Source organism: Pseudorca crassidens, chromosome 1 (assembly GCF_039906515.1).
Source record: "Pseudorca crassidens isolate mPseCra1 chromosome 1, mPseCra1.hap1, whole genome shotgun sequence".
Taxonomy (NCBI): domain Eukaryota; kingdom Metazoa; phylum Chordata; class Mammalia; order Artiodactyla; family Delphinidae; genus Pseudorca; species Pseudorca crassidens.
This window is the reverse complement of record NC_090296.1, coordinates 74690817-74715739: the sequence shown is the minus strand read 5'-3', so window position 1 is coordinate 74715739 and position 24923 is coordinate 74690817. Positions and strand designations below refer to the sequence as shown.

The window sequence follows — 24923 nt, the reverse complement described above, 5'->3', positions numbered from 1 at the left end:
CCATCATCATCCGGCGCCGGGCCCTCCCTCCCGCCCCCCCCTTTCTCCTCCCTCCTTCCTTCCCTCCCTTCCTCCCTCTCTCCCTCCCTCCCAGCTCCTGCACCAGGAAACAGCCAGATCCTGGCAGCGGCCTGACCCGTGAGATCCCTAACCTGGCAGGCAGGCGGGGTTGGAGACCGGCTGAGGGTGGGGGTGAGGGAGGAGCTGGGCCTTTGGGCTGCACTGGGGGGAGCGGGAGTAGAGATGGTGTCGGCAGGAAGCCCTTGGCCCTGGGTTTCCCGGGAGGACAGTCATTAAACATGGATTCGGCCACACAGCTGGTAGAGCGTTGGGGGCAGGGGCCTGGTCCCGGGAGCTGCAACCCCAGCCCTTCTCAGCCCAGACCCTGATCCCTGGTCTTCCCCACCTAGCTCTGATCTCCCCCTCCCCTTCCCAGGGCTCCACGCTGGGCAGGAGGATGAAAGGCCCCAGCTGGGGGCTCCTTGCCACCAGCGCTGGGTCCTAAGAGCTGCCATCCAGGCTGGGTGAGTGTCCCCTTCCTTCTCTGTCCCGGGCAACCCTTTGCTTCTCCCCCTTTCCCTTCAGCCCCTGTCTCCTCGCCCATCTTGTGCCTCTGCCAGCATCTTCACATCTTGCCTCTGGGGAGGTCCTAAGCCCCTTCCTCTAGCCAAAAAGGTGTGTACTGTGGCGGGGTTGGTGGGGGAGGTATAGAGGTGTCATAGAGCTGCTGTTGTCTTGTTATGAAAAGAATCTAAAGTATTTTAGGTGAAATTTACTTGTTTTACATTTAATTTGGCATATTATGAATTTGAGGGCCAGCCCCTCATGCCCTGGCCCCGCACCATGGCCTAATCTCCTTGTTCTTACTCGTCCCGGCCCAGTGGTTTCTGAGATTTCCCCTCACCTCCCTCCCTGTCTCATGGGCTGGCCAAACCTGAAATGCCTCCTTCTGGGTCTCTGACCATATATTCATGCCAGTCTTTTGTGTTTGACTCCTGCAGCTGCCCGGATGGCGACCCCAGCCTCGGCCCCAGACACACGGGCTCTAGTGGCAGACTTTGTAGGCTATAAGCTGAGGCAGAAGGGTTATGTTTGTGGAGCTGGCCCCGGGGAGGGCCCGGCAGCTGACCCGCTGCACCAAGCCATGCGGGCAGCTGGAGATGAGTTCGAGACCCGCTTCCGGCGCACCTTCTCGGATCTGGCAGCTCAGCTGCATGTGACCCCAGGCTCGGCCCAGCAACGCTTCACCCAGGTCTCTGATGAACTCTTCCAAGGGGGGCCCAACTGGGGCCGCCTTGTGGCTTTCTTTGTCTTTGGAGCCGCGCTGTGTGCTGAGAGTGTCAACAAGGAGATGGAGCCACTTGTGGGACAAGTGCAGGAGTGGATGGTGGCCTACCTGGAGACGCGGCTGGCCGACTGGATCCACAGCAGCGGGGGCTGGGTAAGAAACTTCTCCATTGCTGCCCTGAACATCCCTCTGAAAAGCTGGTCTCCAGGGGGAAGACGGGGGCTCTGGCTGGAGCTGGGGGCGGCTGTGCTGGGAATGAGGCGCGGGGGCTGAGTCTCCCTGTTTGGGTGGAATCAGACGCCCTCACTATGGGTATCACTGGACTCTGCACTCCAGGGCTGCCATGCAGTCATCACTGGGTGGGCTCATGGTCCAAAGCAGAGGACAGAATACACAGTAGACAGTGTAGTGCCTGCAGAGAAATGGCATCCAGCCATCGGGAATTTTTTACACCAGAGTACATGGCATGGGGGTGTCAGGGATCAGGGATGGGTGGTGGTCAAGGCAAGCCTTGGCAAAGGATGCCAGTTCTGAGCAGAATTTTTGGCCAGGGAAAGGATGGGATTCAGTTGACGTAGAGAAGGGCAAATGAGCCAGGCGCTCAGGGGGCATCAGAGGGGCTGGCGGCCAGGAGCTTGGGCCAGAGAGGAGCTGGGGGTGGGGTAGTGCTTGCAGTGGATGGAACTGGAACTCTCCCTCTCCTCTTTTCTCCACTCTTTCCTCTCCTGATATCCCTTTCTCCTTCTTTCTCTCCTACTTCCCTTCTCTCCCACAGGCGGAGTTCACAGCTCTATACGGGGACGGGGCCCTGGAGGAGGCGCGGCGTCTGCGGGAGGGGAACTGGGCCTCAGTGAGGACAGTGCTGACGGGGGCCGTGGCACTGGGGGCCCTGGTAACTGTAGGGGCCTTTTTTGCTAGCAAGTGAGAAAGTCCAGGGCCAGGTGGGGCGAGGTGTGGCTGGGGGACAGGAGAGCAGGAACAGAGCAGAGGAATGCCCTTGGAAGAAGTGGGGGAAAGGATGGGCATGGAACAGGGATGGGAAGGGGCAAGGTAGCGTGCAAGAGAGCTGAGTGTGCCAGGCAGGCGGTTGAAAGAGTGAACTGGAGCTATTGCGGAATGTATTGGGAAAGTCAGGAGATGGATTCATTCCAGGGTTGGGGGGAGGTGGGAGGGATTATGCCTATAGGTGTAGGCACATGAAACTCTACCTAGAGCTTGATTTGCAGCCCCGAGGAAGGTGGACTTGCATAAGGGGTTGGCGTCTCCTTTGAGTGAGTGAGATTTGGGGCAAACACAGAAGGAACATCCCTTTGGAATGGGAGCTTGGGGTTCTCAGGGGATAGGGAGAGGTGGCTGTGACCATGGGCTGCTGGGACATGCGTGTGCATGTGCACGGGTGCTCGTGTGCATGCTGGGCTGCTTGTCTAATCTGGTGGCCGTGGGATTCCTCGAGGAGAAAACATTCCCTCTTGCAGTGGTGAGAACGAGGGGCAGCTCTCTGTCCCTCCTTCCAACGTCCCCTCCCCTCTCCCCTTGTCCTGCTGCCTCAAGGCTGAGGGACAGAAACACTGTATCCAGACTGAGGGCTCTGGCAACTTTTCTGCAGAAAGTCGTCAGCAGGGCTTTGGAGAGAAGAGCACTTCTGTAGCTGGCCTTGTTCCTTCATTGTCCCCCTTCCTTGTGCATCACGCACTTGCTGCTGCCTCCTGGGCTCTGACAGAAAGGCAGGGCTGCGGAGCCTGCGGGGGTGGAGGCTTCGGGAGCTGGAGCTGCCTGCTGCCCTCCTCTCCCACTGGGGCACACTGGTGCCTAAAGTGTTCCCTATCTCTGGGACCTTTTGTACCCAAACTTAAACTCTAAATTGGGGCTCTTACTAATTTTCCTTTTGAGTGTGTGGACGTAAATGCAGATCTGGAATACAGTCTGGGTCCTGCACTGTGTCTCGGAGAGACTGTTGATGTCTTGAGAGGAACATTCCAGCTCTGAACCCCATGAATGTGAGGGTGACGTGTACTCCGTGACTGGCTTATTCCATGTGGTGGGCTTTGGTGCTGCTTTATTAAGGGCCAGGTGTCTGGGTTCCACAGTACCTCCCAGGACCTAGAAACATTGATATTTTCTTGGAAGCCACGCTGTTTGCATGGGTTTTACTTGTCTGTACCTCAGAGTCTGAGGATGTTAACTTTAGAGCTCCCTGTCCTCTATAACAGATTCAGATGACAGCTTTTTCTTTTGAGAAAGACATGATTTCACTCCAGATGTATGCCCTGAGCCAGACCTCACTGCTGCACTTTCCTAGGTGCTAAAATTGCTGCTCTCCAATGCTGACTTCTTCTGACACAGTGCTCTAGAACCCTGCCCTTGATCCTGAGCACTGACCAGCTTAGCTAGACCATGGTTGACTCTTGGAGATTTTCACTTGGTCCCAGAATGTGGCAACATAGTTGTACTCACAAGAATGTGGGACCAAAATTGGCCTCAGGTGTTTAGCTCAGACTTTTGCTTTTGAGAGAGGGCTGCACTTTTTAACGGTATTTATAGGGGAGGTGGTGGACTGCATGGGCCACTTGGTCTGTTGTGAGTATGCTGGTACCAGGCACTCAGAGCCAGTCTGTGGCAGGCAGTTGGGGTGGGGGGGGGTCTCTGACTTGCTCAGGACAAACTAGGCCAGTGGTTTTCCAACTGCTTGGCAGAGCCCCAAAGTTTCCTAGGGTTGCCTCAGGAGTCCTTGGGGGAGATGAGGCGGGGGCACTGAGCAGGCCAGGTGACTTGCCCTCAAACAGAACAGCTCCCCTGTAGCTGTCTTACATATCGGGGTTCAGGGTAAGATTTTATTTGCATTAAGGGGTTTGCTGCTGAAAAACAAAGTTGGAAAACCACTGACTAGACCGTCAGCTCCAAATTGGAGCCTGTGCTCCCCCAGGTTTGGGTCAGACTCTTCCCCCTACCCTCTACCACAGGACGCCTAGCCCTGGTAGCTTTCCTGGGGACCTTTAGCAAACAGAGGTAGCAGGGACTGTGGTCAGGTTACCAAAAAGCCCGGCTCTGAGGCCTTAACACCTGGGTGGAAGGAGAGGCTGTTTTCTGAAAGGGTAAAAGGGCTTGGTCTGGATTCCCGGAAGCATAGCTTGGATGGGACCACAGAGGGCAGTTTTGACCTGTCCTGCCCTTCTGAGCTTGAGGGGGAACGGAAACCCCAGAGACTCTTCTGTCAGGGAAAACTAGCGACTCTCTTCTAGAGCCATATAGTTCCTTGGGATTAGCTCTTGGCCAAGAAGGCTGAGTATGGCTCCCAATTTTTAAATCCATTTCATTTTTTTTAAAATAAGGGAAATAAATCTTATTGCCATTTTTCAGAGATTAAATAGGTGGAGAGGGTGTTTCTTGCTCTCCAGAGCCCAAAGGGACAAATAGGGACTTTGCTTAGGCCAAGGAAGGAGCAGAGGTAGGGCAACTAGGTCCTGCACTTATTAATCCCACTCCCCACTTATTCTAGGGCATACACTATTTTACTTTTTTAAAATCATAAAGCGGCGGGAGAACAGATTTGGTTAGTTTAGAAGAAAAGAAAAAGCTCTATAAATATAAATATATATTCCTGTATTTTTATTTAATAATTTATAAATACCAAGTTCATTTGACTTTTATTTTTGTGTAATATGTAATGGTCGTATTAAAAAAAATAAATAAAACCCAGAAGTTTAATGAGAAGGACTGAGCAGGGTTTGTGACTTCTATACTGTATAGCCTGGGGTCAGGACATTTCTTGATCTAAGCATCTCATCATGACCTTGTTAAGGCCAAGAATTAGATTAATAGGGATTTGGGAAAGTATTGAGATAAAAAAATTAAAAAAAAAAAAAAAATGGAGGGAATTCCCCAGCGGTCTAGTGGTTAGGACTCTGCGCTTTCACTGCCAAGGGCCCGGTTTCGACCCCTGGTCAGGGAACTAAGATCCCACAAGCTGCGCCATGCAGACAAAAAAAAAAAAGAAAAAAGAAAATCAGAGTTGTTCTCCCATCCCCCCATCCTAGCCAAATGCCCAAAGCCAAGAACTCCATCTGTGCCAACCCAAGCATTGAGAGGGTGTGTGTATATGGTACTTTGGGATGGCCACAACAAAACCCAAAACAAAACAAACAAAACCTACCAAAAATCTTTATGATGTAATCAAGTCCCCTGTTGTGGTTCAGCTGCTAAATCAGAAGTATGTGATAATGAGCATTTCTCCTCAATATCCTGCTGCCTACTTCAGGCTTAAAATAAGTCTGGCAAAAATGGAGCCCTTGCTTACTTTCCTGCTCCCGAGACATTTGGTTTCAGCCATTGTAATGCAAACTGCTAAACTGGATGGCATCTACAGGAATTGTTCAGCCCATCCCTCTGTACTTCTAGTCTAGGACCACATCAAAATCATGTCTGACAGGAGTAGTGATCTTAATTTTAATTCACAAGTGGGAGTTTCTAGTCTTTCTATAATCCAATGCAATATAATGGTATTTGGGTTTATGTGTTAAATTGTAGTGAGAAATACACTGCTTAGAGGAATCCAGTGTTGTATTTCTATTCTCTCTATATAGAAAAATCTACAGGACAAGCCATGTTAAAATCAGAGAGTGGCTTGGTGAACATGGCTCTAGGGAAAAGGGAATTAGATGCTCTTAATAGTTAATATCATTAGGCTATGATAGCTAGTGTATTTATCCCTACTGTAGTTTGACTGGTTTATAGTTTGCCTAATTCCAAAAAGCATTTGCAGCATCTTACTATAATACACGAAAGACAAAACAATAGGAAAATATAGATTTTTAAAGTAAGGGTAAAGGGAAAATTGAAATATTATAATAAAATGACAGCAAAAAGGAAAACGAACACAGAAAAGGATTCTATAAGCAGTATTCCCAAATACTAAAGGTAGGCTATGAATTCAACTCTGAGCTTCTTGGCAGCTAAAGAAAATTGGAAAACACAATGAGATTCACATCCCTCCTAGGATTTGTAAAACCTTTCAGTTCCTCAAGGTAGGCAAAAAGTTTTGTGGCTCTTCTGAGAAGACACTGAATGATATAGTGGACACCACCCTCTATAACACCTGACAGCAAATATGATGTTGAGTTTTACACTACCGTTTCTTGCAGAAACACCAAATGGGGATTCAGCAGGTCCTAAGCTTGTTCTATCAGGATCGTCACAGTTTAGCTCAAATATGCTCTATGATGCCATAGTTTAAAATAGGGCTAAATTTCAGACTATCTAAATGGACAGATGGATTGTTTATTCTTCAGACAGTTCTCTGTGAATGTTATTTCTCCAAATGATACTTTTGATAAAAATTGGGCAACATTTAGTTACACTTTCTAGCAAATGGATGGATTATAAATATTCTGTGTTTTTAGTTGAGAGCAGATCCTTTGAAAACTTTAAAAGCTGCCTTAAATGTGGATACAGGTGAGATACAAATAAATTAACAATATTTTAAAAATCAACCAGAAAACATAATATAATGGAATGCTATCTAGTTTTTTATTCATTCAGTCATTCATTCATTCAGCAAATATTCAAGCATCTTAGGTGTGCTGAGGACAATTCTAGGCACTGAGGTAGAGAAGTGAACAAACAGGCACAAATTTCTGCTTTCATGTTACTTTCATTCTAGTAATGGAAACAAACAAAAGCTAAATAACTACCTACCTACATAAATAAATTTCACGATGTTCATTAACATAACATTTCACGTTAGGTGCCAAATGCTATGGAGAAAAATAATTCATTAGGGTAGGATGGGAAGGTGTATGTATAGGTTTCAATGTTAAATAGAATGAGTGGGGAAGGCCTCATTTCTAAGGTAACTTCTGAGTAAAGTCATGAAAAATGAAATTGGAAAAATATTTTTATTGACATGGAAAAATATTTGTTATCTTATTAGGTAAAAAAAATAGATTAGAAAACAATATATGGTATGATCCCATTTTGTTAAAAAAATATGTATATACACACACATATATATACCTCTATATGTATTTGTGTATTGAAAGTTTCAGGATGGTATATGCCAAAATATCATTAGTGATTTCTCTGGGTGGTGGATTTTATGGGTGATTTTATTTTTTCTTTTTGCTATCAGTATATTAGGATTTTTTTTATAAGGAACATATAAAAAAGAAGTTTTTCAGGTACAAAGTCTTCTAAAAGTTAACCAGGCAGAATGGAAATTAAGCAGCCCAAGAGAGGCTCCTTCTCACTTAAATGGCCACCCCACTTCCATGCAAGGTTGGACCTAGGGAGTTAAGGTAGGTCGGGCCAGACTTTGCATTAGAAAGTAATTGGAGTTGGCTCCAAAACAGAGGTAAGTAAATGATCAAGGCTCCAAGGTTCTGTGTCAACATTGTCCAATAGAAATATAGTGCAAGTCATGTAAAGCAACTATACTCCAATCAAAATTTTTAGAAAGTCAAAAAAAAAAAAAAGAAATATAATGCAAGCCACATATGTAGTTTTACGTTTTTTAGTAGCCTCATTAAAAAAACCAAAAAGAAACAGGTAAAACTAATTTTAATAGTATTTTTTTAAACCTAGTATATAAAGACTACTATAATTTCAATCTGTAATTAATACTGAACAATTATGAAGTTATTTTACATAAGTATCTTTCTCATCCTGAGTCTTTGAAATTCAGTGTATATCTGACACTTCCAGCGCATCTCAATTCAGCACCATTCACATTTCAAGGGCTCAGTAGCCACGTGTGACGAGCGGCTACCATAGTAAACAATGTACTTCTAGATTAGAGGGAATTATTGCAGCCAGTAAATGTAAAATTTTCAAAGCAGGAGTTAAAAATGGGGATGAAACTACTAGGAAGCCAAGTATTTATATGTTTAGTGAGAAAACTTTTCCCTTCTGGACAGATCTGGACATGCCCTCATCCATTTTTACTGATTTAATTCTCCTTTTCTCAACTCAACAGATCATTCACTTTTGTTAACACACTTTTCCTTCTTCTAGGGCAAAACATCACTGAGTTTCAGTTTTTCTGGAACTCCATGGCCCTCCATTGATAGGTTATTACTGAAGGAAAAGTATACTTATAATGGGTGAATCTTACATCATTACATACCAATTAAAAAAAAAATTCATTCTCAGAGGAAAACTTATCTCTTTGATGTTGTCTATACATCAACAACAGGCAGGATATAAATTTATTACAGAAGATCATTCATTCAGTTAACATTTATTGAGCACACAGTGATAGCCAATGGCAATACAAATATAATTAAGAAGGTGTCCCTGCCTTTTACACTTTCAGTCTAATAGGGAACTATATTACAGATCACCATTCAAATATCTTTTTAAAATGTGTTTGTAAAAGTAATCATGCTTATTAGAGTAAGTTTGGAAGCTGGGCACTCTCCAATGCCCAAGTGTTTTTTTTAATTTTAAATAAAAATAATATACAATATTGTGGGAAAAATCATAGAACATAGAAAATTATAAAGAAGATCAATCATAATAAGCCTACTACCCAGAGAGAATCACTATTAACATTTTGGTATTTTTTTTTCCATCAGTTGTCTGTGCTTATATTTTATGATCATACTGTATATACAATTTTTTTTTGTATATACAATTTTGTACATTGCAATTCTGCTTACCATTATATTGCAAGCATTTTCCTTGTCATTAAAAATGTTTTGAAGACATAATGACTATATAAAATTACATATATGTGTGTATAACAATTTTCCTGAAAAGTGCCCACTTGGACAATCAAGTTGTTTACATTTTTTTTCACTTTGAAGAACACCTTTATTCTCAGATGTTTACCTAGGTTTTAGATTATTTCTTTAGAACAGATGATAAGAAATACAATTACTGTGTTAAGAACCTCAACATTTTAAAAACTTTTGTTGCATATTGCCAAAGAACAGATTGTACTGGTTCTTATTCCTTTTTTTTTCCAATGCCCAAGTTGTTTTTTTAAAAAATCAGATATACATAATTTTAATCATACTTTATATACAATTTTACATCCTACTTCTTTGGCCTAACAAAAATTATTTTTATAAGTTATCACACACTACGTGTAAACCTTTTTGTAAAAGAAATAGGTGCATAAAAAAATAAAAATAGGTGCATAATAATCTTGTGATGTAATTATAGTTTGCCTAAACATTTATCTCTTATTGGAATTTAGTCTTTTTCCAGCTTCAGCATTGTAAGTAATGTTATCTTTGTGTATTAAAACAGACCTTACAGAAATTTTGATCTGAGCTTTGAAATCTGGTTTTGGATTCCCTGCTCACTTCTAATTAGTTATGACTTGGGGGAGTTACTTCATTCTTTCCTCATCCCTAAAAAAGGTTATGGTTTGGGGACTATTTGCTTCATAATGTTATGAGAGTTCAATGAGATAACATAACAAGGAGTCCAGGATGCAGCCTGTTACAAAATCCAGTGCTCAACAAAACTGTGGTTCAAAGGCATTATTTTAAAAATCACATTTCCCTTAACTGGCTTTCTTAGTTTAAATTAGGTATCAGTAAACATCCAAGTCTTGATTTGGTTAAAATCAGTAGAAAAGATTTTTCTTCCAGCAAACTCACAATCTTTTAGAGCTTGTCTGCGGTGCTCAACTTAGTTCTCCCAGACCACTGAAGCTGAGATGGCTGATGAAGTAATTTTCAGTGAAATTTTAAGCAACTGTGACTCTGCTCCAAGTTCTCCTGTTCCTGAGGTAAGGATTTGTGTGAAAAAATGAGGGTGAGGGGAAGAGTGGGGTATACTGTGAAGCTTTTGACTTTTGGTTTGCTAGTAGGACTCTCCTCTTGTTCAAATCCCTCTACCAAGTCATGTACATCCTCTCCAGGTTGTTTGAGTAACTATTTGGTTGGGCTCATGTGAATCTGGCTCTCAAACCATAGCTTGGTCTGGCTGCAGCTATCCCTCTTGCAAACTTAGCACTGCCGTTCCTTCCTTTTTAATAAATGTGTAGGATCACCACTAAACTATGGCAACCCTGCTTTCCAGGGCTAGGTCTCATTGGTACCTCAGAGTGCAACGATGAGGTGGAATTCCTCTGGGGTCTGAAGGAGGGTCTGGGAAAGCGCTGTAGATGAAGGGTGGCACCCAGATCCCCAGTCTATGTATCCTTTGGTCAACAAACATTTATTTGGATACTTACTATGTGCTAGGCATATTGCTCCACCGTGGAGATGCAAATGTAGATAGAATCCAGCCTCTCATCTCCAAGCTCTCACAAGCTCTAGTTAGGAAAGGAAGCACAAAATGATTAAGTGCACAGTGGAGGTAGGCCCGCTTGTCATGGGAGAAGAGGGGAGGCCAGTTAGTGGAAGGCTTCACAGAGGAGGTGATGATAGGGTTTGCAGTGGTCTGGCTGAAGAAGGACTGCATGTACAGAGGCACAGACCTGGGTGCAGATACACCCAGTGGAATGAAGAGTGTGGAAACAACATTCACTTAGTAGCCTGGTCTGGAGGTCTCCAAGACCTCAGTAAGGAGTTCTGAGAGTTAACCTGGCCAGTGTGGATTGGAGTGGTGACCCACTGGAAGCTGACCCATTAAGCGGCTGCAGCAAACAGTCCAAGCAAAAGAAAAAATGAAACTGGGGCATGAGCAGAATGCTTGGAAAGTATGCCTGTGCAGGAAGACAGCACATACAGGGCTCATGACTAGTACTGGAGTGAGGATTCCTCCCTGCTTTCTGGTTTGGGGAGACCTGGTGGATGGTGGTGCCAGTAACCTGGGTGGGAAAGATAAGCTCCTTCCCAGAGAGCGCCATTCAGAACCCTCCATTTCCAGCAACATCCCATCTACTGGTGCATTCCTGGTAGAAGACCAGTTTCCAGAAACCGCCGCAGTATTTCCGGACTCTGCCTTCCAAGAACTCACTAGTTGGCAACCAGCAGCATCAAGATGGCCGCCTCCTAAAGACCAGTCATGTGACCTCGGCTTTCACTGGGAGCCCGGCAGTCCGTTCGGGGGCAAGGTTCACCTGTCACGAAACGGGCGTCAGCCCTTCGAATCTCGCGAGCCAATCGGCATCTGAGGCTGGGCCACTTCGGCGAAGCGATCGGAAGATTGGTCCTTTCCACTCGCCTTGCCAGTGGCCAATCACCGACCGTCATACTTCGCGGACCCGCCCTTAGGCGGGGGAGAAGCAGGAATGTCGTCACAGCTAGGCGGTATTGTTACCTAAGGACTTGAGAGGAGGTGGGACGAGTGTTGATTGACAGACCGATTTCTCCTACCGGGATTTAAGGATTTGGCGCAATCCCCCGCCTTAGGGATGGGGTCTTATTTGATTGCCTAGTAATATTCCCCAATGGAGTCCTAGCTCGTGGTGACGGGCAGGCTGCTTGACTAATGAATCCTCGGCGTGGCCGGCGCAGCTCTCCAATCGCTGGGCGGCTGGCCCCAGTCTGAGCGGCGATGGCGGCGGCGGCGGCGGCGGCAGCAGCAGCGGGGGCTGCGGGCGGTCGGGGCTCCGGGCCGGGGCGGCGGCGCCATCTTGTGCCCGGGGCCGGTGGGGAGGCCGGGGAGGGGGCCCCGGGGGGCGCAGGGGACTACGGGAACGGCTTGGAGTCTGAGGAACTGGAGCCTGAGGAGTTGCTGCTGGAGCCCGAGCCGGAGCCCGAGCCCGAAGAGGAGCCGCCCCGGCCCCGTGCCCCCCCGGGAGCTCCGGGCCCTGGGCCTGGCTCGGGAGCCCCCGGCAGCCAGGAGGAGGAGGAGGAGCCGGGACTGGTCGAGGGTGACCCGGGGGACGGCGCCATTGAGGACCCGGTGAGGGAAGGAGGGCGAGCGAGCAGGCCGGCCGGCCGTGTCACGGGAGGCCCAGAGCTCAGGCGAGCGGGAGGCGGGCGGGGGATGGGGGTGGGCGGGGAATAACGTGGCTGGGGCCGGGCTGGGGAGGCAGCCTCGACCGCCAGAAGGGGCCCAGCCGGGTTGATTCGGGCGTCATGGGTGCCTAGTGTTGTTCTAGAGAAGGTAGCTTGGTTTTCTTTTCATTACGACCCTCGCGTCGGGCGAGAGAAATGGCCGAGCATGGCTGGGGCCGCGCGCGGAAGGAGAGCAGGGTAGAGCCCCTGCGTTGGTTCCTCTTAAGCTGTTCTCCATACCCTCCCCACTCATTGTAGGAGCTGGAAGCGATCAAAGCTCGAGTCAGGGAGATGGAGGAAGAAGCTGAGAAGCTAAAAGAGCTACAGAACGAGGTAGAGAAGCAGATGAATATGAGTCCACCTCCAGGCAATGGTGAGTAACTGGCGGTTGCACGCGGAACCCGGGTCCTGAGATTGGAAGGGTTATCGGAGCACGGTTTATATGGAATTAGATGCTCGGAACCTTGGAGCTGCTTGTCTGAGCAATTACTGGGCAGTTGCTGCAGTCATAGTCCATTGTGTGTTTTTCTGACCTTTGTGAGACGGGGCCTATGTTTTGGTGATGGTAGTCTTGTGCCTCCCTTTGTCCCTGTTACTAATGTGTTGCTCTTTGTTCTTAGTCTTCCACTACCCTTTTTGGAGGTTGCCAGCTGGTATTTGACCTTCAAGTCCAATAGTTTTTCTTACAGTTGGAGACCTTTAGTTAGGAGTTCTAAGATAAACTGCTCAGCTTCAGGGGGCTTCTCCTCTAATCTAGAAATGTCCAGCCTCAGCCGACTTAATTTTGTTCACTTTTCAAATCATTTTAACTGAAGCTACTCAATAGGTACTTGATTTGGGGGCAGGAGGGAATCCCTGTATTGTTTTCTTTGATTTTTAAGACTGTATTAATCTATTCCTTAATTTTTCAAGTATTTGGTGAGCACCTATTGCATGCTAGACTTTTCTAGGTAATGGGTACAGCAGGGAACAGAACAGACCAAAATCTTTACCTTTGCTGCTGCTTGTGGTGGTGGTAGTGGTGCATAGATTGGCCAAGTAGAAAACAAGCGTTTTTTTCCTGATCCTTTTTTCTTCAAAGCTGGCCCAGTGATCATGTCCATTGAGGAGAAGATGGAGGCTGATGCCCGTTCCATCTATGTTGGCAATGTATGTACCAGAGCCTTGACTAGGGTTGGGGAAAGCTCTTAGTTTGGGGGATTATTTATTAGGAGTCCTGAAAGGAACCATTTCCAGGGTAGGTGGTGGATTTAAGGGGTGGAGGGAGGGTTGGAATGAGGTGAAAGGTAATGGTGATTAGCAGAGGCTCTGGGGTTGGAAGGAAAAGAGGTTAGTTCCTTAGAGAGCTAGATATTGGTGTGCTTTGGTGTGTATGGATGGCCCAGCGCAGAGGCTAGGCAGAGTACCTGTGGAGATGGGAGTTTGCCCTGTTACCTGTGAAATGTACCCCCCCACAGGTGGACTATGGTGCAACAGCAGAAGAGCTGGAAGCACACTTTCATGGCTGTGGTTCAGTCAACCGTGTTACTATACTATGTGACAAATTTAGTGGCCATCCCAAAGGGTAAGTGGGGAAGTTGAGGTCGTTTTAGTCACAGTTAAAAAATAAATAAATTATGTTTTATATTGAGCAGTAAGTTACCTAGATGTTAAAGTAAGTAGTCTATCTTTTAAGATAGGTGTTAATGTTGATACATATCAAGGATTGCACATAAAATTGCCTTCAGGGGCCCAACAGATAACAGAGATGGGGGCTGGGTGTGGGGGGGATCATGAACTATAAGGGGGGGCGCCTTCTGCATGGCCCCCACCGTTTTCTGCCTTGCGGAAAACCAGGCCCTCTGTATCCTATCTTATAATTTTCCAAGAGTAGCTGCAAATTTTGATTAAAATCTTCCATTAAGAATTTTTTGGACAAATAATTAAAAATATGAACACACTGTACTCAAACAAAGCATGCCTGCAAGTTGGATTTGACCTGTGAGCTGCTATTTGTATCCTCAGATAAAGTGGCAATTACCCTTTTCAGGTTTGCATATATAGAGTTCTCAGACAAAGAGTCAGTGAGGACTTCCTTGGCCTTAGATGAGTCCCTATTTAGAGGAAGACAAATCAAGGTAAGCCCTGTGCCCTTTGCTGTTCTGGTTCTGTAAGTTCTCCAGCTTGGCTCTAAGGCATTGTGTTATACGTGTCATTCTCAGGTGATCCCAAAACGAACCAACAGACCAGGCATCAGCACAACAGACCGGGGTTTCCCGAGAGCCCGATACCGTGCCCGGACCACCAACTACAACAGTTCCCGTTCTCGATTCTACAGTGGTTTTAACAGCAGGCCCCGGGGTCGCGTCTACAGGTCAGGATAGATGGGCTGCTCCTCTCCCCCGCCTCCCATGAGCCCTGTATGCTTCCTTCTCTCCTCATCTGAGGAACCTCCCTCCTTTACCCTCCCCTTGGTTCCGGGGACTTGGTCTCCTGCCTGTGCAGGGTGAGGAAGGTAGTTGCAGGCCAGGAGGCCAGTCTCATCTTTTTCTGGAGCAGGAATTGGTGATAAGGGCTGGATCTCTCCACCCTGTTCTGAGAGATGCTTCTCCACCCAGCCTTTTTTTCCTTGAGAGTTGATGGTAGTGAAGGTGTTTACACAGAACTCCCAGGAAGAACAGGGCCTCAGAGCAGTGAAAGCACTGTTTGGACCTTTGCTACTTTTCTCAGAGTTAGGGAGGGGCTGAAGTTTGAACCTCCCTTGGAAGAAAACCAGAGGCTAGTTGATCCTCCTCAACAGCCATGTGGGAGGATATCGAGATATTTACTCTTTAGCCAGTCTTTTGCAACTTTCTCGCTGGGCCTAGTGTGGCACCCATGTTGTTGCTTCACTTTACTTCCGTTTCTTTACATTTAAATAGACAGTTTAGGCATATAGACCTTGACTTTTCATAAGATTTACCTGTCAGCTCCCAGGAGTTAGGGAGGATCTGTTGGTGAGAGCCTCGCTTTTAAGAGCTGTGGAGAACTGGAATCTGGATAAACAATGAGTCCTTTTTCTTGCCCCTATGTCTCAGATGCATTTCTTTATTGCCACTGTTTGGCGAGGTAATAACAGTTAATTCCCCACTCCCATTTGTCAGGTGTGTCACTATTTCTGGGATTGTGGGGGTCAGTTTTAGGACTTGGGAAACTTCTTTCCCCTCTTCCCTTCTCAATAACTGGGGCGAGGGCCCACGGGGAGGGGCTTGTACTGAACTATTTAGTGATCATGTTAACACCTAACTCTCCTTCTTTCTTCCAGGGGCCGGGCTAGAGCGACATCATGGTATTCCCCTTACTAAAAAAAGTGTGTATTAGGAGGAGAGAGAGGAAAAAAAGAGGAAAGAAGGAAAAAAAAAAAGAATTTAAAAAAAAAAAAAAAAGAAAAACAGAAGATGACCTTGATGGAAAAAAATATTTTTTAAAAAAAAAAGATATACTGTGGAAGGGGGGAGAATCCCATAACTAACTGCTGAGGAGGGACCTGCTTTGGGGAGTAAGGGAAGGCCCAGGGAGTGGGGCAGGGGGCTGCTCATTCACTCTGGGGATTCGCCATGGACACGTCTCAACCGCGCAAGCTGCTCCCCCTGTTTCCCTGTGCCCCTTTGCCCCCTTGCGGGCTGCTCAAGGGTAGGTGGGCATGGGTGGTAGGAGGGTTTTTTTTTACCCAGGGCTCTGGAAGGACACCAAACTGTTCTGCTTGTTACCTTCCCTCCATCTTCTCCCTAGCTTTCACAGTCCCCTCCTGCCTGTTCCTGTCCTGCCAGGTCTACCACCCACCCCACCCCTCTTTTCTGGCTCCCTGCCCCTCCAGATTGCCTGGTGATCTATTTTGTTTCCTTTTGTGTTTCTTTTTCTGTTTTGAGTGTCTTTCTTTGCAGGTTTCTGTAGCCGGAAGATCTCCGATCCGCTCCCAGCGGCTCCAGTGTAAATTCCCCTTTCCCCTGGGGAAATGCACTACCTTGTTTTGGGGGGTTTTGGGGTGTTTTTTGTTTTTCAGTTTTTTGTTTTGTTTTGTTTTCCTTTGCCTTTTTTTCCCTTTTGTTTGGAGGGAATGGGAGGAAGTGGGCACAGGGAGGTGGGAGGTGGATTTTGTTTATTTTTTTAGCTCATTTCCAGGGGGTGGGAGTTTTTTTTTTAATATGTGTCATGAATAAAGTTGTTTTTGAAAATAAAAAATGTTTGGCCTTTTGGGTGTATGGATTATTTATCTTCCTGTTGTCTCTTAAATCCCAGATGGCTGTTAATTCTCCTTTCTGGAAATGCTGGTGTTGTGGAGGGGAAGTTCCCACCTAAGGAGTAGGAGTCAGAAGTACAACTAGCAGGAACATTGTGCGTTTAGCTGAGCTTGATGGGGTTTTCTGGAAAGCATGTAGCCCTGATTGGCATTTGAGAGGTACATTAAATGAGCCTGGGAATATAAAGGAATGGCCAGATTAGACTGCTCTAATAGCACTTTAGTGTGTCCTCGTGATAAAATTTATGTGCAAATGAATTATCCACATCAACAGCACTAGATTCTTACGTTGGCGTCTGGGTAGCCTTTTTTGTCTTCTCTACCCCAAGGTAGGCTCAAAAAACGAGGGAAAAAAATAATTAGGGGGACTTCCCTGGTGACGCAGTGGTTGAGAGTCTGCCTGCCAATGCGGGGGACATGGGTTCGGGCCCTGGTCTTGGAGGATCCCACGTGCCGCGGAGCACCTGGGCCCCTGTGCTGCAGTTACTGAGGCCCGCATTCCTAGAGCCTGTGCTCCACAATGGGAGAGGCCACCACAATGAGAAGCCTGTGCACAGCAATGAAGACCCAATGTAGCCAAAATAAATTAAAAAAAAAAAATTAGGGCTTCCCTGGTGACTTAGTGGTTAAGAATGTGCCTGCTGGGGCTTCCCTGGTGGCGCAGTGCTTGAGAGTCCGCCTGCCGAGGCAGGGGACTCGGGTTCGTGCCCCAGTCTGGGGAGATCCCACATGCCACGGGGTGGCTAGGCCCGTGAGACATGGCCGCTGAGCCTGCGCGTCCGGAGCCTGTGCTCCACAACGGGAGAGGCCACAACAGTGAGAGGCCCTCATACAGCAAAAAAAAAAAAAAAAGAATCCACCTGCCAATGCAATGGACACGGTTTCAAGCCCTGGTCCAGGAACATCCCACATGCCCCAGAGCAACTAAGCCCGTGCGCCACAACTACTGAGCCTGCGCTCTAGAACCCGCGAGCTACAACTACTGAGCCCATGTGCCACAGCTACTGAAGCCCGCATACCTAGAGCCCGTGCTTTGCAACGAGAAGCCACTGCAATGAAGCCTGTGCACCGCAACGAACAGTAGACCCCGCTCGCTGCAACTAGAGAAAGCCTGTGTGCAGCAACGAAGACCCAACACAGCCAGAAATAAAAAAAATTATTAATAAAAGTTAACATTTAAAGATAATTGCGAAGCTTACGTTTAGTAGTTCAGTGGCCACTTAATACGTTCAGCTAACTTGTTTTCATTTTTTTATAAATTTATTTTTAATTATGGCTGCGTTGGGTCTTTGTTGCTGCATGTGAGCTTTCTCTAGTTGCGGCGAGCGGGGCCTACTCTTAATTGCGGAGCACGGGCTCTAGGCATGCAGGCTTCAGTAGTTGTGGTGCATGGGCTTAGTTGCTCCACAGCATGTGGGATTCCCAGACCCAGGGCTCGAACCTCTTTCCGCTGTGTTGGCAGGCAGATTCTTAACCACTGCGGCAGGGAAGTCCTAGCTAACTTATTTTGGATTGTTCCATTAATTAGGACAAGTGGCTTTCGTTGTTTGAGTATCCTTAAGTTTAGTAGTTGAGTTACTTGGTTGTGTTAATGACCTAATTTTCCATTTTATATTCTAATGTTAGATTGGTCTTAAAAGCCTTTGGTACTATATCACACACACACCCCTTTTTGTAGACCCTCCATTACTTACAGAGTTTGTAAATATTTAAACGTCTATATGTTCACTTCTGTTCCTAGGATTTTTGTTCATGATTGCCTCTGACCGAGATGCTCTCTTTGATAATCTTAGGTTAAAGAAATGGCTCTCCATATCCATGGAGCCTCAGCCAACCTCCCAAATGTTTTTTGTTTTTTATTTCCAAATGGTTTTGTATTCTGAAATTTCAGGTATCGACCATCCCATAATTTAATATTTGATCGTCTACCTCCTATTGTGTCATTTGTTAGGCATTTGGGAGTCTTCTTTAACTAGATTCAACTAGAACAGTGTCTCGTAAGCTGAGTACGGAAACTTTAGAGGCTGATTAGCAAGAAGCTGGATAAAGTGTTCAGTATTAACTTTTTATTAGAAAAATGTGCAACATCTTAAGTGGCTTGATGCTGCTAATGCTGGGAAAGTCTTGTTTGTCCGCCAGGTGGCAGTAAGTGGCTATCTAAAAAAATCCCTGTAGCCTGTTGGATCTTGGAGGATGAATTGCTTTTTTGACTCTTCTTTGTTTTAATTTTCTGTGTTCAGTCCGTTCTCAATATCCTGTCTGTCCTCTATCCTACTTTAACTGCTTGAGCAGCTCCCCACCTTGATTGTAGTGGACTCCTGGCAATAATCTGGCTCCAAACTCTTCGTATTTCCAAAAGGCCCCTATGCTGCCAAATGTGGAACTAAGGTTTTTCCCAATTTGATCCAGATTGATTTTTCCTGCCACATTCTTCCCTACATCTGATGTACTGTGCATTCCAGTTGAGTTTTACTTTATTTTCATGTATTGCTCATGCTGTTCCTCCAGCCTGCTATGCCCATCACATCTACTCTGTCAGAATCATAAGATAGAAGCCAAGGTGTATAAGCCAAGTAACGCGGCCAGGAAACTTATTTTGATTTCCTAGTCAGGATGAATCGCTCCTGCACTCGGCAAATTGCTCCTATCTCTATTTGGCACTTCATGCTTTCATAATTAAAATAATTACATCCGTGTTTTCCCTTAAGGGCATGGATTGTGCCTTTGTATGGCTCACAGCACCTGCCACTTAGGTGTTCAGAAGGTGTTAATTCACCTTGGAGGGTCCCTTTATCCCGGGCCTGCTGATTCCTATTCTTTTTTTAAGTAAATAAATTTATTTATTTATTTTTGGGTGCGTTGGGTCTTTGTTGCTGTGCGCGGGCTTTCTCTAGTTGTGGAGATCAGGGGCTACTCTTCATTGTGGTGCGCGGGCTTCTCATTGCGGTGGCTTCTCTTGTTGCAGAGCGCGGGGTCTAGGCATGTGGGCTTCAGTAGTTGCAGCGTGTGGGCTCTAGGGCGCGTGGGCTTCAGTATTTGTGGCACGCAGGCTCAGTAGTTGTGGTGCACAGGCTTTGTTGCTGTGAGGCATGTGGGATATTCCCAGACCAGGGCTCAAACCTGTGACCCCTGCATTGGCAGGCAGATTCTTAACCACTACGCCACCAGGGAAGTCCCTGTTGATTCCTATTCTTAACAGGAATTAGATTTCCTGCTTTACCTGGTCTCTTCATTTTTCCTGTATCATCCTCAGTGATTTTAGAGGAAGTAGCTTAGAAAGCAAGTTGCTTTCTTTGAGAAAGATTGGTTACTTTTCTGTCAGTCATTCCTAATAAGCTCTCTCTTAATCAAGGGACAGCAATGAGTCTGGTCTCATTCGGATTCTGTGGGAAGGAAGTGTCCTTGAGGAGGAGAGATTGGGGAAGCCTGTCTGTAAGATTTCTCTGGAGTGAGTCTGAGTCAGAGATCCTTTGAGGGACTGTGGGTGATACAAAATGAATGAGGACAGCCCAGTGCTTTCTCAGAATTTGCCCAACCTGACACCAGCAACAGAAAAAAGCGGTGGCTGGGTTTTTTCAATAATGTAATAGCTTTCCTCACTTTTATATGGTTAGATGAGTAGATTTGATTTCTCAAATCATCTAATTTAAAAATGTCAACCCAGCTAATGCCTCTTTCTCCTTTATGCCTATGGCAATCATTCATTCAACAAACAGACATTTACTGAGTCCTTACCAAGTGCTGGGCACTGTTCTAAGTGCTAGAATTTGTTACAGAAAAAGGGGTCACTAAGTAAAGGAACTTTAATTTTATTTGCTGAAGAAAGCTTGCAATATTTCTGACTTGCATCCCACCAAAAAGCTCTATGGATTCTTTTAGATATAATTCACATACCATAAATTTGCCTTTTAAGTGTACTTAAAATTCAGTGATATTTAGTAGATATATTTATAGTAACCATATTATTTATACATATATATGTACATACCTATATAGTAACCATCATCACTACCTAATTTTAGAGCATTTTCATCATGGCAAACAGAAACCCTGTACCCATTAACAAGCATTCCCAATTTCCCCCCCCTTGCAGTCCCTAGCAACTACTAATTATACTTTCTATATCTATGGGTATGCCTTTTCTGAATATTTCATATAAATGAGATCGTACAATATGTGGCCTTTTCTGTCTGGCTTCTTTCATTTAGCATGTTTTCAAGATTCATCCACGTTGTAGCATTTATCAATACTTCATTCCTTTTTATGGCTGAATAATATTTCATTGTACAGTTGACCCTTGAACAACATGGGTTTGAACTGCATGGGCCCACTTAAACGTGGGGTGTTTTCAGTAAATACGTACTGTAGTGCTACCTGGTCCATGGTTGGTTGAACCCATGGATGCAGAACTACGACATGGAGGGTAGACTGTAAAGTTTTTGAGGATTTTGAACTGCATAGAGGGTCGACGCTCCTAACCCCCAAGTTGAAGGATCAACTGTATAGATATACCACATTTTGTTTATCCGGTTATCAGTTGGTGGACATTTGGGATAGTCCCATTTTTTGACTATTAGGAATAGTGTGCTACAAACATCTGTGGACAAGTTTCTGTGTGACCATACCTTTTCATTTCTCTGGGGTATATCTTTTCATGTGCTTACTGGCCCTTTGTATATATTCTCTGAAGAAATGTCTAGCAGATCCTTTGCCCACTTTTTAACTGGGTTATTTGTCTTTACTGTTGAGTTGCAAGAGTTCTTGATATATTCTGAATACTAGACCTTTATCAGATATATATGATTTCCAAATATATTTTCTCCCATTTTGTAGGTTTTCACTTTCATTTATTTATTTTTGGCTGAGTTGGGTCTTCGTTGCTGCACGCAGGCTTTCTCTAGTTGCAGCGAGCGGGCTTCTCATTGCGGTGGCTTCTCGTTGCGGAGCATGGGCTCTAGGCACACAGACTTCAGTAGTTGTGGCATGCGGGCTCAGTAGCTGTGGCTTACGGGCTCTAGAGCGCAGGCTCAGTAGTTGTGGTGCACAGGCTTAGTTGCTCTGTGACCTGTGGGATATTCCCAGACCAGGGCTCGAACCTGTGTCCCTGCATTGGCAGGAGGATTCTTAACCACTGCACCACCAGGGAAGTCCCGGTTTTCACTTTCTTGATAGTGTCCTTTGAAGCACAAAAGTTACGAAGGTTTATGCCTATGTTTTTTCCTAAGAGTTTTATAGTTTTAGCTCTTATATTTAAGTCTTTGATGCATTTTGAATTAATTTTGTGTATGGTGTGAGGTAGAGGTCCAGCTTCATTCTTTTGCATGCAAATAATGCATTTGTCCCAACCCCATTTGTTAAAAAGCCTATTCTTTCCCCATTGAATGGTCTTAACACCCTTGTTGAAATCAGTTGACTGTAAGTCCACAGGTTTATTTCTGGACTCTCGATTCTGTTCCATCAATCTATGTGTCCATCCTTATGCCAGTAGTACAGTTTTCATTACTGTAGTTTTGTAATAAGTTTTGAAAGTGGAAAGTGTGAGTCTTCCAATTTTGCTTTTTTCCCAAGATTGCTTAGCTATTCTGGGTCTTTGACATTTCCATATGAATTTTAGAATCAGCTTGTCAATTTCTGCAAAAAAGATGGCAAAGATTTTAACAGGAATTATTACACTGAATCTGTAGATCAGTTTATAGAAGATTGCATCTTAACAATATTAAAACTTCCAATCTATGAACAACGTATGTCTTTCCATTTATTTAGATCTTTAATTTCTTTAAACAACGTTTTGTAGTTTTCAGTGTACAGGTCTTGCAATTCTTTTATTAAATTTATTCCTAAGTATTTGAGGTTTTGCTATTTTAAATGGAATTCTTAATTTCATTTTCAGATTGTTCATTGCAGTTGTATAAAAATACAGCTGATTTTGGGGATTCCCTGGTGGTCCAGTGGTTAGGATTTGGTGTTTCACTGCCAGGGGCCTTGGTTCAGTCCCTGCTCAGGGAACTAAGATCCTGCAAGCTGCGTGGTGCAGCCAAAAAACAATTGATTTTGTATATTGATCTTGTATCCTCCACATTCAATCACTAGTTAAGTAACCTTGCTGAACTTGTTTATTTAGTTCTTATAGCTTTTTGGTGGACTCTTTAGGATTCTCTGTATACAAGGTCATGTCACCTGCAAATATAGTTTTACATTGTCTTTTCCATTCTTGGTGCTTTTTACAGGCATATCTCATTGTATTGGGTTTTGCTTTATTGCACTTGGTAGAGATTACATTTTTTACAAATTGAAGGTTGGTGGCAACCCTGCATTGAATAAGACTCTTGGTGCCAGTTTCCAACAGCATTTGCTCACTTCATGTCTCTGTGTCACATTTCGGTAATTCTCACAATATTTCAAACCCTAAACCAACAAAAAGATTACGACTCACTGAAGGCTAAGATGATGGTTAGCATTTTGTAGCAATAAAGTATTTTCAAGTTAAAGTATGTACATTGTCTTTTATAGATATAATGCTATTGCACACTTAATAGACTACAGTACAGTGTAAACATAACTTTTATATGCACCGGGAAACCAAAACATTTGTGTAACTTGCTTTGTTGCAGTGGTCTGGAACTGAGCCCTCAGTATCTCTGAGGTATGCCTGTATTTCATTTGCTTGCCTCATTTCCCTGGCTAGAACCTCCAGTACAATGTAGAATAGAAGTGATGAGTGCAGACATCTTTGTCTTGTTCCTGATCTTGGGGGTAAAGCTTTCAGACTTTCACTGATAAATATGATGTTAGCTGTGGGTTTTCATAGCTGCCTTTTATTCCGTGGAAGTTTAAGGTAAACACTGCTCTTCTCCATGTATACCATGTTCTGTCGTGTCTCTAGGCTTTGCACTGTTTCTTCTTCCTTTCTGTCCCTGGCAAACTCAAGACTTACCCTGTAGGGTCCAATCCAAATATCTGAGAATCTTTCCTTGACTGCCTCCAATAGAGTATTTCCTGTCCTCCTTAGAGCTGCTACAGCACTTTTTATATTTTTCTGCATTTTCTATATAGGATTGTAATTATTTATCTCCCAGTGTTCTGAGCTCTTGCAGGCAAGGACCATGCCGCCCCAGACCTGAGGCAGCATAAGACAGTAGTGGATAATCAGTAAAAATCGGTTGCACGGTAGCCGGGCTAGGTTGACTGAATGAGGAATGGGAGTGGCTTTCATATCACTTCATATAACTTTTTTTAGGTTAGAAATGTACCCCGTATATCCTTTTAATTTTCTCCTCAATAATCCATAATGGTTTTTACTTGTGAATCCAACTAAAACATTTCTAAGAACTGTTCATGCTTCGTCAGTACAACCTTTCCAAGGAAAGTAGTCATTTCCTTGTTTGCCTGTAAATGATCTCCAAGTTCCTGGGGTACCTTCTAAACTTAATATTACAGGATAAGTAATACTTTCTTTCATGGTGTTTAGAATTATTTTCTATCTGGTATGCGGTAAGAAGATTGCAGGCTCTCAGTTCTCAAGATCTGGCTACTCTAATTACCAGTCACCTCAAAAGTTACCTCTCCAAACCTCAGTCTCCCCATCTGTAAAAGCCTAAGAAATAATAACCATTTTTCATGGGGTTATTGATGACGATCCAGTGAGATCACGTGGTTGGTGAATTTTAGAGCAACTGACAAGATGCCAGTTGTAGCTACACACACTGGTCCTGTCCACCTAGACCAGGAATTGCTTGGGGATGAGGGAGTGTATCTTCGTGCTTCCTTGATGCTTCTTGTATGCTATCATTCTCTTTGCCTTTACCTCTTTGGTTGAAGTCAGAGAGACTTGCTGTGTTTCACCTACCCTCCTACAGGGGTTGCTCTAGCTTCCTGAGTGTTTTTGTTTTCTTTCCATGGACCTTTTTCCAGCGGTATGCAGAGAATGGGTTCTTTGAAATGCCTCTTTGACACCATTCCTCACAGTGTGCTTTGGACAGTGTCATTAGCATATAAGTAACTCCTTGGCTTTACCTGGGCTCTTCCAAAAAGTACTTATCTACCATCCTGTTGGTTCTTACAGAAACTCTGGAGACAGCAATGAGTATGATCTCTCAATGAGTGTTATCATTGGCAACCCAAAGCTAAAAAGTCAACATTGGAGTCAGTTTGGACCACACAGACACTGTTCTACAGAATGTGTGATGCAGAAGGCCTGGGTTTAAGTCCTCGCTCTGCCTCTTCATGGCAGTTCCTTCCATTTCTCTCATTTCCATTTCCTCAGTAGTTAGATAGGATAAAACTACTAATACCTATTACAGGGGGCTATGAAGATTAAATGAGAAGGGTTCTTATGAGTTCTCCAGTGATTATTATCGAGAGCCCAGAAGCATGGCTTAGTTTCCTACAGCTTTGGGCCTGGGGCATGGACTGGCAGAGGGGAAGGAGATAGGAACACCGGTGTTGCAGGGATCTGTGGGTAACAGGGCCCCCCTTCTCTGGA

The 24923-nt window shown here is 45.0% G+C and overlaps 1 protein-coding gene and 1 long non-coding RNA gene across 8 annotated transcripts; one reads left to right on the top strand and one right to left on the bottom strand.

Annotated features, from left to right (window-relative positions):
• The first annotated feature begins 14 nt into the window (after positions 1-14).
• On the top strand, positions 15-16395 carry PABPN1 (poly(A) binding protein nuclear 1). 7 transcript variants are annotated; one of them, XM_067740120.1, is made up of 10 exons: positions 29-138; positions 437-524; positions 1002-1441; positions 9927-10022; positions 12442-12556; positions 13265-13332; positions 13641-13747; positions 14213-14300; positions 14385-14536; positions 15467-16395. In XM_067740120.1, exons 3-10 carry the CDS (start codon positions 1010-1012, stop codon positions 15504-15506), a joined length of 1098 nt encoding a protein of 365 aa, XP_067596221.1. In that variant the 5' UTR covers positions 29-138; positions 437-524; positions 1002-1009; the 3' UTR covers positions 15507-16395. The 7 variants fall into 7 exon arrangements, with proteins under 7 accessions (XP_067596172.1, XP_067596180.1, XP_067596221.1 ...); XM_067740063.1 differs by lacking the exons at positions 29-138; positions 437-524; positions 1002-1441; positions 9927-10022 and adding an exon at positions 11723-12088; XM_067740112.1 differs by lacking the exons at positions 29-138; positions 437-524; positions 1002-1441; positions 9927-10022 and adding an exon at positions 12111-12150.
• Positions 9081-10550, bottom strand: LOC137226082 (uncharacterized). Its single transcript, XR_010944167.1, has 2 exons — positions 10470-10550; positions 9081-10017 (listed from the first exon to the last, which is right to left on the bottom strand). It is a non-coding gene; the product is annotated as an uncharacterized lncRNA (long non-coding RNA).
• Positions 16396-24923: the final 8528 nt, after the last annotated feature.

Bases quoted from the DNA above. Each gene is read 5' to 3' on its own strand.
- PABPN1 (XM_067740120.1), top strand. From the start codon at position 1,010: ATGGCGACCCCAGCCTCGGCCCCAGACACACGGGCTCTAGTGGCAGAC. The intron at 12,557-13,264 runs GTGAGTAACTGG...TTTTCTTCAAAG, and splicing joins GAGTCCACCTCCAGGCAATG to CTGGCCCAGTGATCATGTCC. The intron at 14,537-15,466 runs GTCAGGATAGAT...TCTTTCTTCCAG, and splicing joins CCCCGGGGTCGCGTCTACAG to GGGCCGGGCTAGAGCGACAT.